Source organism: Onychostoma macrolepis, chromosome 11, assembly GCF_012432095.1.
Source record: "Onychostoma macrolepis isolate SWU-2019 chromosome 11, ASM1243209v1, whole genome shotgun sequence".
Taxonomy (NCBI): Eukaryota; Metazoa; Chordata; class Actinopteri; order Cypriniformes; family Cyprinidae; genus Onychostoma; species Onychostoma macrolepis.
The window spans coordinates 7,554,069-7,567,834 of NC_081165.1; the positions used below are offsets into that span (position 1 = coordinate 7,554,069).

General features: G+C 37.4%; 1 protein-coding gene across 1 annotated transcript in view; it reads right to left on the reverse strand.

Moving 5' to 3' along the window:
• Positions 1-4,831: 4,831 nt before the first annotated feature.
• The window catches only part of sp1 (sp1 transcription factor), a 37,785-nt gene continuing 28,850 nt past the window's right edge, over positions 4,832-13,766 (reverse strand). Inside the window, exons 4-6 of the mRNA XM_058791251.1 lie at positions 12,805-12,946; positions 11,976-12,166; positions 4,832-5,905 (exon numbers count right to left, since the gene is read on the reverse strand). Coding sequence (XP_058647234.1) covers positions 5,652-5,905; positions 11,976-12,166; positions 12,805-12,946 — 587 coding nt within the window. The 3' untranslated portion in view covers positions 4,832-5,651. The remainder of the gene's footprint in view (positions 5,906-11,975; positions 12,167-12,804; positions 12,947-13,766) is intronic.

The window sequence follows — 13,766 nt, forward strand, 5'->3', positions numbered from 1 at the left end:
AAGACGAACATTTCCTGCACTTACAAGTACTTATGAATGTGATAATCTGGATGCAGTATTCAGCACTGCTTTTGCACCGTTTACCACACTTGAACTAATCCTATAGAGATAAAAGCACTAGTTATTTTATTATTATTATTATTAATTTTGTTTTACAAAAGTTCTTCATGACAAGCGCGTCTCATTTACTTGTGTTTGTGCAACAGAATCAGCAGTCACTAGCTAATTAATACCGCTTCTAATTTGATAATTTATACATATAATAATGTTTTTTTTTTTTTTTTTTTGCTTACGTCACATGATGTACCAATGTTCTTATATAAATATAAACAATGTCTTTTTCAATAATTAAACATGCAGGACAAACTATAGCTATTATATAGGCTAAAATCATCACCGTTTCCATCATTTTGATTAGCTTTAGTGTCGAAATATAATAATTTGAATCCCATGTAAAGAAGAGCATAAGCAGCAGCTCATTTTAATATCACTATGAAGAATAAGTTCTGAACTTACCTCAAAATGTGAGACTGTTTAAACACCCCGTTAACAGATGTAAAGCATAGACATATAAATACCTAGACGCCTCATTGGCCGCTTCGGTCCGTTGCTGCGATACGTCAACACGTCCGCCATGTTTGTGAGGGCAAGACTGCCTTAAAAACAAATGGAGGTAAACGGGGGAGCTGCGGTTTTTTCGGGATAAAAACACGATAACGTTTACATTTATCAACCAATGTCAGTGGTTTGTGATCTACATGGAGTTAAAAATAACTCTGCCTCTAGTTATTCAGTTAGGCTTGGAAAATTAATAATTTTCTTAAGAAATTGTAAAAGCTCACACTCTTGTTGATTTGGTTGATTTTTTTCGGTTAACAATTCTAATATTGATGTAGTATAACTGTGACATATACTTGTAATGTAATTTTAATGTACTAAATGAAATTAAGTTTCTCTGTCTTCAACCCCAACATTTGAGCTTTTCTCGTGCTTCAGGTCAGAACACAGCTCGTTCCTTTGAAATACTGAGGGGAAAAATCGAAATAATACATCTTTAAGTACTAATAATTTACCATCATTGAGAAAATTTAATAAAACCAGCGAATACAAATCAAAAGGGACACACTGGTAGTCTGCTTTCTATTTTCATAGCACTCTATAGGCTACAGATAAAAACTCTACAAGCAATAACAAATATAACTGATAATTCTTTATGGATCCAGTAAAACTTACAGTTACAGTGGTGAACTAATATGCACTGATGCACAGTAAAAATATAGTAAAAGTGATATGTAACATTAAAATGTATATAGTACAAGTTGTAGTAAAGTGAATAATATTAAAAGCAAGTACAACAGCACAATAACATAACTGATATAATAGATTTATAATAGCACAAATTATATGTGTAATACAATAATAAATAAATGAATAACAATAGATAGCAAGTAGAATATGTAATATCAAGGGTGGAATAATGCAGAATAGTCAATAATGAAGAATAAATTAATAGTAAATTATAAATAATCGTGAAAAGTACAGTTTTATAATGGTATTTGTATAATAATTATTAAACAAAGACAACTAATGACAAGCAAAAATTGTGGTCATGAATTCCAAATTGTTTAATTAATGAGCTCCTTGAGTATTTTATATATATATATATATATATATATATATATTAATTGTGACAACAAAACCTGACTAATAAAGACTAAATCTCCACTGCTTCCCTCAAGATTTTCCTATATTTTCTAATGAGGTTTTTCAATGAATGAGTAAAATAATGTAAACAACTTGACAAAGCTTGACATTTTGCTCTACAATGCAAATCACACACATCCATGCAGAAAACACACATTCTGAAACAGTCCTTTATTTTTCAGTATGTTACTACATAGGAGTGTTTGGGGTGTGAGTGTGTGCAGTTTACGTTGTACAACAAAATGTCAAAGTATAGTTATGTTTAACACAGACCAGATTATGACATGCCCCAAAAAACTTTCTATAAATCAAAATTAATAATCATTATTACAACATAAAGAGCAATAATAAACAATGATTTTGTCATGATATTGCAGCTTCACTCACTAAGGAGTTCCTGTGTTTCTCATTTCTAGGCTATTTACATTATGCAGTTTTTGTGTAAATGCACATACAGTAGTACATGATCAGCATTAAACAGCCTGTGTAAATAATTTAAAATGCAGTCTATAGTATTGTGATTGACTGAAAAACTGGTTATTTTTAAATATTTGACAAAATAACAGAAACATTTAATAAGGTAATTATATTGTTATAAAAGTTACCCTTACAAAGGTTAAAAATGCTCCTGGAAGTCTGTTCCGGGAGAGAGAGTGGTTTGAATATGATCAGGGTCATTCTGGCCATTCATTCAGGGCTGTTCTGGGTTTTAACGAGTACAAATACAGCATTAGGCTGTGGAGGTGTAGCCTAGTCTCTAGGAAATGCAGGAAACATGCTTTCTTCAGCTTTCCTTAAGGCTTGCTTTGTCCTGTTTGCAGTTGGCTAAAAAGAAAAAACAAATAATTTATATAATCAGTCCACAGTTTTATGATAAGCTATGAAATCCTTATAATCTAGTGATGATAAACTTGCTCTTTGTAAATGAGAAGTGAAATTAAAGAGAGATGCTTTAGCTCCATCCCTATCCTGACAGTCTGACACCGTCTTGTCAAAGTGCTCACTGTATATATTGTGCTCATAACACAATTTAGTTTATGATATGAACTACAATATAAGTTAAAACTTAATAAGTATTAATTTAAACTTTGATTTCTTATAAAGTCTCAGCTTTCACTGCTTACTAGCCATATCGCTAGCTATTAATAGTCTGACACTGGCTAATTAAGCTGTCAACATAATGCTAAAAATGACCAAAAAAACATCCAGAAACAAGTGTTCAGTCTTACCTGTGAAAGATAATACCCCGAGATCTGTTGTTATTAATGTGCGACGGTCTGTAGATGCCCAAGCTGCCGCTGAGTCAGGTGTGTTTTCTTCTGTCCCGGTGTGAGAGTTCTGGAGAGTTGCCCGCACCAATATGGCGGCGCCGTTGACATGCGGTCGAGCGGCCAATGAGGCGTCTAGGTATTTATTATGTCTATGATGTAAAGCCTCAGAATGGCGTCTCTTCTTTTTTCTCCTTTTACTTTCGTTTGTTTCTACCTGCTGAAGGTGATCTTCTCGTTTATTGGCGGCTGGCAAACTAGCTTTGAGGTGCATTACTGCCACCAACTGACCTGAGTGTGGAACAGCAATGCGGAATGACTATTACTAAATCAGAGAGAAAAATAATACTAATAATAAACATTATTTAATAACTTAGTTATATTGTCAAATATAATATTGTTGCTTTTATATATTACAAAACCTGATCATTCATATCTTGGTTTCTTGCCAACAGATTTTTAATAACATTTTGGATTCCTCTTTCCTGCAGTTTTATAAACACTCTTTCATTTTCATACTCTGTACAATATAATATGACATGTTCAGCTGTCTCTTCTACATTACAATGATTGCATAACCCATGATGCTTTTTTATTTTATATCAGCATTAAGTCCAGCATGACCTATACGCAATCTTGTTATAATTGATACTTATTTTCTTAATATTGTTGTGAATCCTCTTTCTTTACCCACATTTACTTGAATTCTATATAAATGTCTTCCCTTTGTTTCTGTCTCACATTTGCTGCCATAGATTATTTGTAGCTTTTCTAATAATTGCCTCAGTTTCAGATTAGCTCATGGGAATTGTGAATTCAACACGATTGCATTTTAATGAGCTTGTTTTCTAGTTTGTCCATCTCATTAACTTCTATAATAGAAGTTATATTCCAACATGTGCAGGAATCAAAAAATAAAAATGAATGAATGTATAAATAAAATGAAATAATAATAATTCCTTGATTGTGCAGTATGTACACTGCAGTAATTCATATATCATGTCTACAGTCAGAATGACAATATTTCAGAGCAGTTGTTCAGAGCATATGACTACCTTGTCTCTCCTCACTTCTTCAACCAGATATATTGCTAGAGCCCTGCATTTCGGGCCCAGGCCCGACGGGCCCCGACTTCTTTACGCCCCTAGGGCGACTGTGAAGAGCGGCTCGACGTCAGCGCAGATGAAGAGTTCTGCGCTCAAACGCATGCAATGCGCTGAAGCTTGCCGCAAAGCTCCAGCAAACGTAATTACCATGAATGTGTCCGGGGGAAATAGTAAAGAAATATTTGAATTATTTACTAATAAACTAGTGTTTTCTGAGTCGGTGTCGCAAAGATGAAGTTGCTGATCCTGACTCGCCGTCTCATTAAACGCGCCTTTAGAGAGAAATGCATCTTTACGGATGATGATTATAATGAAAGAGTTTTCACTTCTAATGGCATTTCACTCATTTCAACTTGAATAACATTCACAGCAGAAGCACTAAACACATTCTCAAAGCCTGCGTCTGCATCACATCTAGTTTCTTTAGCCGTGTATCACTTGCTGTTCCATATACCATACAGCCATAAACAATTACTGATTGTTTATTAGGGGGCAAAAACAAACAAACAAAAAAAAAAACTTTAAAGTTTATTAAGAGTGGCGGCGTTTAATGAGAACACTTCCTGCATTTACCCGTAGTTTCTGGCCTTAAACTCCATGCTTTTAGACCAATGTGAATGCTAACGGTGTGAAGAATAAGAGATTTATGTAGTGCTGCTCATGGTTTGTGAAACGACAATCTTATGTGCACAAGTTCATAGACATATGAGACATCACCTTAAACAGTGAAAAGCATAAATAACTACTAGGAGTCTTTGTGAAGTTCCTCTTAATTTAATAATTATGAATGCTGAACACCAAAAGAGTAACATTCACCTGAGTTAACATGTAAAGGAAAGTAGAGCTTTGGTTTGAACTCAAGTTCATAAAAGAGCCCTCTCTATATAAAGGCTTTAAGGCATCTGTATTTGAACTGGTTTACATTTTCCCTAGAAACGAAACATTAAGACCACAGCGACCAAGAAAACCGGGACAATTAGCATTAAGCGACCGCATGCATTTACTGTAACTTAAATGTGTTTTGTACACCAAGACAAAGAACTAAAGCAATACAAAATGTTACGGAAGATCTACGTAATATAAAAATGGCGACATTTAAGACTGCATAATTCATACTTTCACAAAACAAAGGTCATTTCAGAATTTGCAGTTTTCCATACTTAGAAAAAATATAACTTATGTACAAAAAGCATCACATCTTTTTGTTTCATCTTATTTACTGTGATTAATACATGAAAGCATGATGGCTTGTGAGTAAACTATTAAAAAGAAGACTACGATTTCACTTTCACACAGTTTTTTTTTTCCATCTTTCTTTTGGTGTCGTTCTGTTTAAACCCAAGGTATCCTCATTTCTTGACATCAAGTGGACCGCTGAGTGATGTTTAGGTGACCGCGTCACAGTTTCAGTTCAGGGAATCGGTAAAAGAGGGGAAAGAGAGCTGAGAATATACAAGGAAGGGATGCATAAAGAGGAGCAGGACGAGGTAAACAAACACCTTTCACAGCTCTCCGTCCCGTCGCTGGCTGAGGCCGGAGCGTCTCAACGCATCTCTCCAGACACCACAGTGCATTAATAGCCATTGCTGCTGAGATTAATGGAGTGCAGATCTGTGACCTGCAGCACGCTGATGCCGCTGGACGCTAACCGCGGGTCCATAGGAACCAGAGTCTGCTGATCGGCCGCGGCGTCGGGGCTCACGCCGTTATCTGTGCTGCTCACGACCCCAGAGCTCTTCTTATTCAAGTGTGTCTTGATGTGTTTGGACAAGTGGTCGCTGCGCATGAAGCGTTTGGGACACTCCGGGCACGAGAACTTCTTCTCACCTGTGAGCAGACAAAGAACAACATAACAGTTTGAGTGAATGTGCTCAAAGTGAAGGCCATTGCAAACCTCTAGTTTTAACCTGTTCTTATTAAAGTGAAAGCCTTAAAGCAGGGCTGTCCTGCAGAGTCGAGCTCAAACTAGGGCCGGGCGATATATCGAACACGATGATCACGCGCATCTCGTCAGTAAAGCCGGTTCCGTGATTAGCGCTAAATCTCCATCACCTGTAGATCCATCCGTAGATCCCCGACAAGCTACACAATATCACGTTCATTATCGAAGGCGACTCATCTGTGATAATGATCTCGATATTGTGTAGCTTGCGATATATCGCACAGCCGTAGCTCAAACACGCTTCCAGTGCGTTTAGTTGGGCTTCAAGCTGAACTCCTCAGGAACAGGCTTTCAGGGATCAGAACCGAGAAACCAACTTTTGCATCAGTAAGTCAGGTGTTTAACTCAACGGCCAGCATCACATTGTTCCACATGATATTACGCTCCCTTTATAATCACCGGAGCTGTCGATCACTTTCGTTCTGCTCTCACCTGAGCTGCTGTTATAATCAAACCGTCTACACCGGGGGGGTCTTCAGCGCTTCTCAGAGCAAGGACCCCTGATTCAAAATGTGTCAAGCAGAGCTGCAGACTTCAATATTAATAGAAACTAACCATTTTATTAGGGCTGTCGCGATTCGTCGATTTTAGTCGACTAGTCGGTTTTTAAAAATCCTCTACTTCATTTCGCTTGCGTTGACTAACCGGTTAAATACCGGAAGTGGCGCATTTCACGGACAAGAATCCATAAAACACATTATTAGACTATTTTCCAAGGCTGCATGATATATTAAACCCATTTAAAAACCATAATTAAGCATAATTGTGAATTCACAAATGCTATGATTTAATTAAATAATTATACGCGATGCAGTTCTAATGCAGTATATGTGCTTTAATTATTTACATGCGTGTAGGTTAAGCACATGCGTCACACAGCGGCTCTGTTCACAGCAGCTCCACAGAAACTGTTCTTATTTACATCTCAAACTCCATCTCTGCATGTTGTTGTGAGTTTGGGTTTATTATAACTTTCATCTGGGAAAATTAAGTGGACATTTGAATTAAATGGTGCTTGGTCAATATTAAACAAGGATTAGATCGCACAGTAATGTGTAAAAACAATCGTTAGGCCATTGGCCATATGATTTCTTGCTTTTGATACTGTATTTGAACTAATTATTATTGCATCATTGCTATTATATATGTATTTTAAGTCATTTTAAAAGCTATTGTTCACTTACCTCTTTTTATTACCACAAAAAAAAAAAAAAAGATTATAAATTATAGGGCCCTATGAAATCCGTTTTATTTCCAAATTCATTTTTTTCCATTTTCATTTTTCTATACTCTGTTTCAATGGTTAAATTAAATGTTATTAATCAAAAAGCCAGTAAATTGCCCTGACTACTGAACTAGGGAGCTGACTGAGACGCAGCCTGAACATTCTCTCTCTTTATCCGCTGGCTAATACACTGTTAGATTTCAGTCACCAGTGTTTGAGTCTGATGCAGAGTAAGTTCAGCCCATATTCAACCAATTACACATATTAAATGTATCTTTGTAATACATTCAGTAAATATAAATAAAGTTTAAGAAATTAAAGACAAATAAACGGCAATAAAAAAAAAAATACTATTATAGGGCTTAATTCTCACTATTAACTAGTTGCTTAATAGTAGAGCTGCACGATTCTAGATAAATTGAATCACGATTTTTTTTGTGTCAAATAGATCACAATTCTCCCACTGAACTAAAAATAATGTGTGATAAAATATTAACTGCTGCAGTCTATTTTTAAAGCGTTTAATTAATTTGAATGAATTATTAAATTATATATATATATATATATGTTTTTTTTTTTTTTTTATACACCCATTTTTAATATTAAAATGATGAAAAAGTGGTTTGAATTATTGATTCAATGATTCATAAATACTTCACTTGTTTCATTAGTTGATGAATCAGCGTTTTTGAATGAATCTTTTGAATGATTCAATGACAGATACATTTTTTAATAGTCACTTGTCGCCACCCAGTGGAGAAACAATGCAATCACACAAACGTTACATGAAGCACCAGTTACTTTCAAAAGATGATTTGCTCTATTTTGATCACTACCATAGACTATAAACATTCACCCCAGTATTTCAGTGATAATATGAATGATTGTAAGACAGAAATAATACTGTGTAGTTGAAAAGCCTGTTTGTGAAGCGGTTTCTTACCTAAACTTGGTAAATGTCTGCTCTCTCTGTGTCAGCGGCAGCGAACGCAGCTTTAAATGTTCCCGTAAGACTTTTGTGAAGGTTTAATAGCCACAAGCGAATCGTTGTCATTAAGAAATCAGATTGTGTGGGTGTTTGAATTGAGATTCTTAACGATTAATCGTGCAGCTCTTCTTAATAGCATGCCTATTATTAACATATTGGCTGTTTATTAGTAGTTATAAAGCTCATATTCTGCATGACCATATTCTATATCCACAATCCTACCCAATACCTAAACTTAACTACCTTTCTATTAATAAGCAGCAAATTAGCAGTTTGAGGCAAAAATCTTAGATAATGGTTTGTTAATAACGAGAATTGAACCATAAAATAAAGTGTGACCAAAATACTCCAAAATTTTGACTGGCAGTGTATATTTACAGATATATAGAACTTTCATGTTAAGACCAATATATGATTTTGTCACAGATCTGATTTAAATATATAACTGTGTTCAGTTGAATCCTCAAGATTGAGTTAATCACAAGCAGTGTGAGGTCAGAACCAACTTTCAAGAGTTTATTCAAAGAAATATGATGGTACAGATAAGCCCTCATATTAATTAGGTAATAATACTAGCCTGATAATAATTAATAATAATAATCTTGATATCATCAAAGGCATCAGCCACAGGCGATATCTCCGACTATTGTTGATGCATGATGCTATCCTCCAGCGCAGGGGTCGCTAACACGTCGCTCGCGAGCTAACAGTAGCTTGATCGGAGGTAGCTCGCCAAGACATATTGACATATCGGCCGTGAGGTTATTTTAATGATCCCGTTATGCATTTTAATTATCATAAAATCCGTATTTGATTATCGCGATTTGAAAAACTCACAGTAAATACAGTTCAGCTTTAGTCAAAGTTAAGGCGCAGGCGCAACACAGTAGTTTCGTTTTGTGTGGAAACATGACTGAAGGCAGACTGCTGAGGGAAACCATATGAACGAATATATGATTTCATTATCTGTGTGAATACATAATAGGAAACTGACTGTCTTCAGGAAAGTTTCGATGGCATTTGCTTTCGATCTTCCCTCCGTGTAACACGTGATAAAGCTGTGTTCAGAAGCGCAGCGCTGCTGTGTTTACAGAGGTTACCGTGGAAACAGCTGTTCTGATGCTCATCTGCCATATTTTTGTTCAGACCAACGCAAAACCAGACCAGATGTTTGCTGTAAATCTTAACGATGGAAAACAGGCTCCCTTGTTATCAGGAGGGTTGAGATTTTTAGAATGCACATTAGCTTATGAAGAACGGTTTATGGAGCAGATAAAATTTAATCTATCATTCTGACTCACCCTTTTATTAAAAAACAAGATTTAAAGACTGATGTGTTATAATTTTATTTTTTAAAAATGGTCAAAACTTTATTTGAACATGTAGTACATGTCAGTAGATAACGTTATGAATATTTTTTGTTAGTTTAAAATCTGGCCATGATTTTTTAAATGTTTTATTTCACTGTTTAGGCAAATAAAAAGTGCATAGTGCTGTTAGTTTTATTTGCTGGCTTTTGTCATAAAACTTGGTAAAATGATTTCAGTGTGCGTATCAGTACTTTTTTAATATTTCCAGCACATTTTAACAACGCTGTGTATAACAGTTTGGATTGATATGTAAAGTGCCCCTATTATGGGTTATAAAAGGTTCATATTTTGGTTTGGGGAGTCCCCAACAACAGGTTGACATGCATGTAAGGTCAAAAAACACGTTCATTGTCTTAAAATATGCATTTATTTTTTCCTTTTTTGCTCACGACTCCCAAACGGTTTGTTCAACGATTCATTTTTCCAAACCCCTCCTTTGCGTGACGCTGACCTGCGGTGATTGGTCCGATGACCCGGTCTGTTGTGATTGGTCTTCTGTCAATAACGGAACACCATCACCATTACTGAGCCCACAGCTCGGCGGTAAACACACTAGCAGCCGTGGTATATGTGTGTTAGCCCAATGCAGAAACGCATTGATAAAGCACTACAGTTTGTCAAGTCACCTTTATTTATATAGCGCTTTTACAATACAGATTGTGTCAAAGCACTTAACAGTATCAAATTGGAGGATAGAGTGTCAGTAATGTATAATGATAAGATTAAACACTCGATTTTCAGTTAAAGGCATTTCATTATTGAATTCAGAGATGTCATTGTCTAGCTCAGTTTAGTTTAAATAGTATCTGTGCAATCAAATCTGCGATAATCGCTAGAAATGAAGTGTCCCCAACTGAGCAAACCAGAGGCGACAGCGGCAAGGAACCAAAACTCCCTCCGAGACAGAATGGAGAAAAAAACCTTGAGAGAAACCAGACTCAGTCGGGGGTCAGTTCTCCTCTGACCAGACGAAACCCGCAGTTCAAAAGTTTATATTTCTATTTTAATTTTGTTGCAATTTCTATCAATAGTAGTATTATGTAGTTAGGTATTTTGTTATATTTTAGTTATTTTGTTATATTTTGTTATTCAATCCAGGTTTTCACTGGGGATATGTCTCTGGGGGTCAGTTTGTACACCAACGTATTGCTCTATTCTTTATCAGAACTCCAAATAATAACAACGACAAACATTCACTGTTCATCGACACATTTCTAGACAACTGCGAGCGAGCAGATATTGCTGTTATCCGGTTAGACGGAGACCTACAAGCGGCGCGGAGCGAACACAACATACACAACTAAATACGTATTTTGCATGCTACAGTAAAGAGTACATGACAGCAACAGTTTTTAAAGAATTACTTGAGCGCAATAAAAACTTCCTGATAATTTACTCACCCCCGTGTCATCAAAGATGTTCATGTCTCCCTTTCTTTAGTCGCAAAGAATTTATCAGTCACAACTTATCTAGCAAAACCATCTGTAATTTTCTTTAAAAAAATAAAATAAAAAAAATTGTATACACTTTTTAACCACAAATGCTCATCTTGTTTAGCTCGGCGAGGCGCACGCGTACTTTGTCTGTGTACGGTTCAAGACAGCAGAGCAGGGTATGTCTAAAAACTCCCAACTCTTTTCTCCTCCAACTTCAAAATCGCACTACATCGTTGTTTTACCTTTTTGTTTGTTTTGTGTAAAGGGTGTTCGACCCTCCTTGCACGTTCACTTTGTAAACACTGGGGCGGCGCTTCTGCAGCGGTGCAGGATGATTCTGAGGATGAAGGGTCCGGCTCTAACTGTACCTGAAGGATTTCCCTCACAGCGTCTCTACAGGAGCTACGGTGTTTGAGGGAGGCGAGGTTCAAGTTCTGCCGGGTCTGCGCGCAACAAGTGGGAGGCCATAAATATGCTAATGTTTCATGTTGACGTCACCTTGAAACAGCTAAAGATTCGATTTAAAACCACTCATTTTCATGACTCGGAGTCGACTCTTTCTTTTGAAAAGGACAACACAACCCTAGTCCACACAGCTGACATGTTTACCTTGTGTGGTTAAAACACACCAGTGAAGAGATAAACATCACTGCTTCAGCTCTCTAAAATCACTTCCGTTGAAGTCGGAAATTTCTTTTCCCCCTCACCGCTTTGGCCAAATTACTCAAATTACTCTTTAAAATCACTAAGTACATCCAGCTCTTTATTTTCTTGTTCATATATATTTTCTTTTTGTTTTTTTTGTCAACAACTTCATAGGTTTCTGCAATCTGCATGGCTATATTTACAACATACACCAAATCTCTCTTACCTGACACACACACACACACACACACAGTAAAGTGTCTGTGAGCTCTGCAAGCGTGTGAAACTCACCTGTGTGTGTTCTCTTGTGCCGCTGCAGCTCATCGGAGCGAGTGAAGCGTTTCCCGCAGAAGGACCAGGAGCAGACGAAGGGCCGCTCTCCGGTGTGCCAGCGCAGGTGTGCTCGCAGGTGAGACGTCTTCCCATACACCTTCTCACAGCCGGGAATATGACAGATGTGCTGCTTCTTCTTAGTGGGGTCACTGCAGAGAGAAACCCAGGTGAGACCACAGTTTAAGAAAGACTGACATATGAAGGCAGAGCTGCTGTTGATCCAGCAGATGATGACCGGTCTACAGCTGGCCGTAGAGATCTGTGCCCAGGGCTGGTCCAGTGAAAATAAAACTGTCAAAATACCCATCCCATCAAGTATTCTAGTTAATCATAATGTTGTTTATATAACACCTTTCAAGGATCGAAGGACACAAATAATACAGGAACTACAGTTAACACAGTCGGTGATGTATATCATCATATTGGACCCGTGCATCAGGTCTTAAAGTGACAGCAGCCTATAAATACCTGCTGCTGTCTAATCAAACTACAAAACACAGCTTTAACAAGGATTAATCTGTATTGTTTTACATTCAGGCCTATTTATTTGGTCAAGAAAGACTGTAGACTTCAAAACCATATATCTAAAGAAACCAAATTTAGTCAACGTTTAGAAGTACACTAGCATGTAGATGACCATAAAGCTGGGAGATATGTACTAAAACTAGCGCTGGCACAATGCTGAAGCTATAATATACAGTACACACTGATCCTCTACAGCAAGCACTAGCTAGTGAACTGTACTGCAGCGTGTGCTGAAGCCGGTGTGAGACGAGGAGCAGCGTACCGTCCCTCTCCGTCTTTGCAGTAAGGGCAGGTGCAGGCTTCTCTGCGTGTGCGTCTGCTGCTGGGCGTCGGGCTGCTCTCCACATTCTCCTCCAGCGCCCCGCTGTCCTCCAGAGCGTCCCCCGCTGACCCGCTCACATCCCCTGCAGAGCAAACACCACAATCACACACACAGCTCGGAAACAAGGAGGAGTAGTTATCAAAACTGCCAGAAGAGATCGCTGCAGCTGCTCCCACTGAAGACGCTCTGATCCTGATCTGACAACAAGCAGATATAACTGCGTTCATCAGAGTGCGCACGAGAAATAATGCCATGCATTGCACACACTTCCACAGCTGATCTCAGGTTTGCAAAGCTGTGTTCTGTGTCACACTAGAAAGGTCAATTCTACAGACATGCGACATCATAAAATCAAGAAGTTTGCTTGTTAACTGGATGTTGGAGGCAGGTGAACACGAGGGTTTACGAGTCAATTCAACTATCGTCAGATACAGACAGAAGGTCTTTACGACAACCCGCCAAAATAAAAGTTAGGGTTTAACTTAAAATGTAACTAAAAGAAATATGAAGAACCTTAAAACATTTACGGTTCAAAGATGGCAGGCAATTAAGATCACATAACTCTAATAACTAATGACATTAAAGAGACCTTTCTACTGACTCTGAAAAACACCAGATCCTGATCAATGAGTGACCGAGCCATGGTCCTGCTGCAGTGTCTTATATTACAGACACTGAAGGCTGAAGGAAACACAGAACTAGACCGTTAACTGAAGTAGCGATCTGTCCAGTTATTTTTCCCAGCTAGTGTCCTCACCAGTGTTGGGCGATATGCTCCAGAATCATATCGTCCTATCAGCAGCCTGTGAGAATATTATTGTGCTAATTTATTTAATTATTTACTTACTTAGTTTCATTGCTGGAGAGAGAACCAACTCCATGGCATGGATAAAAGCAGTCTC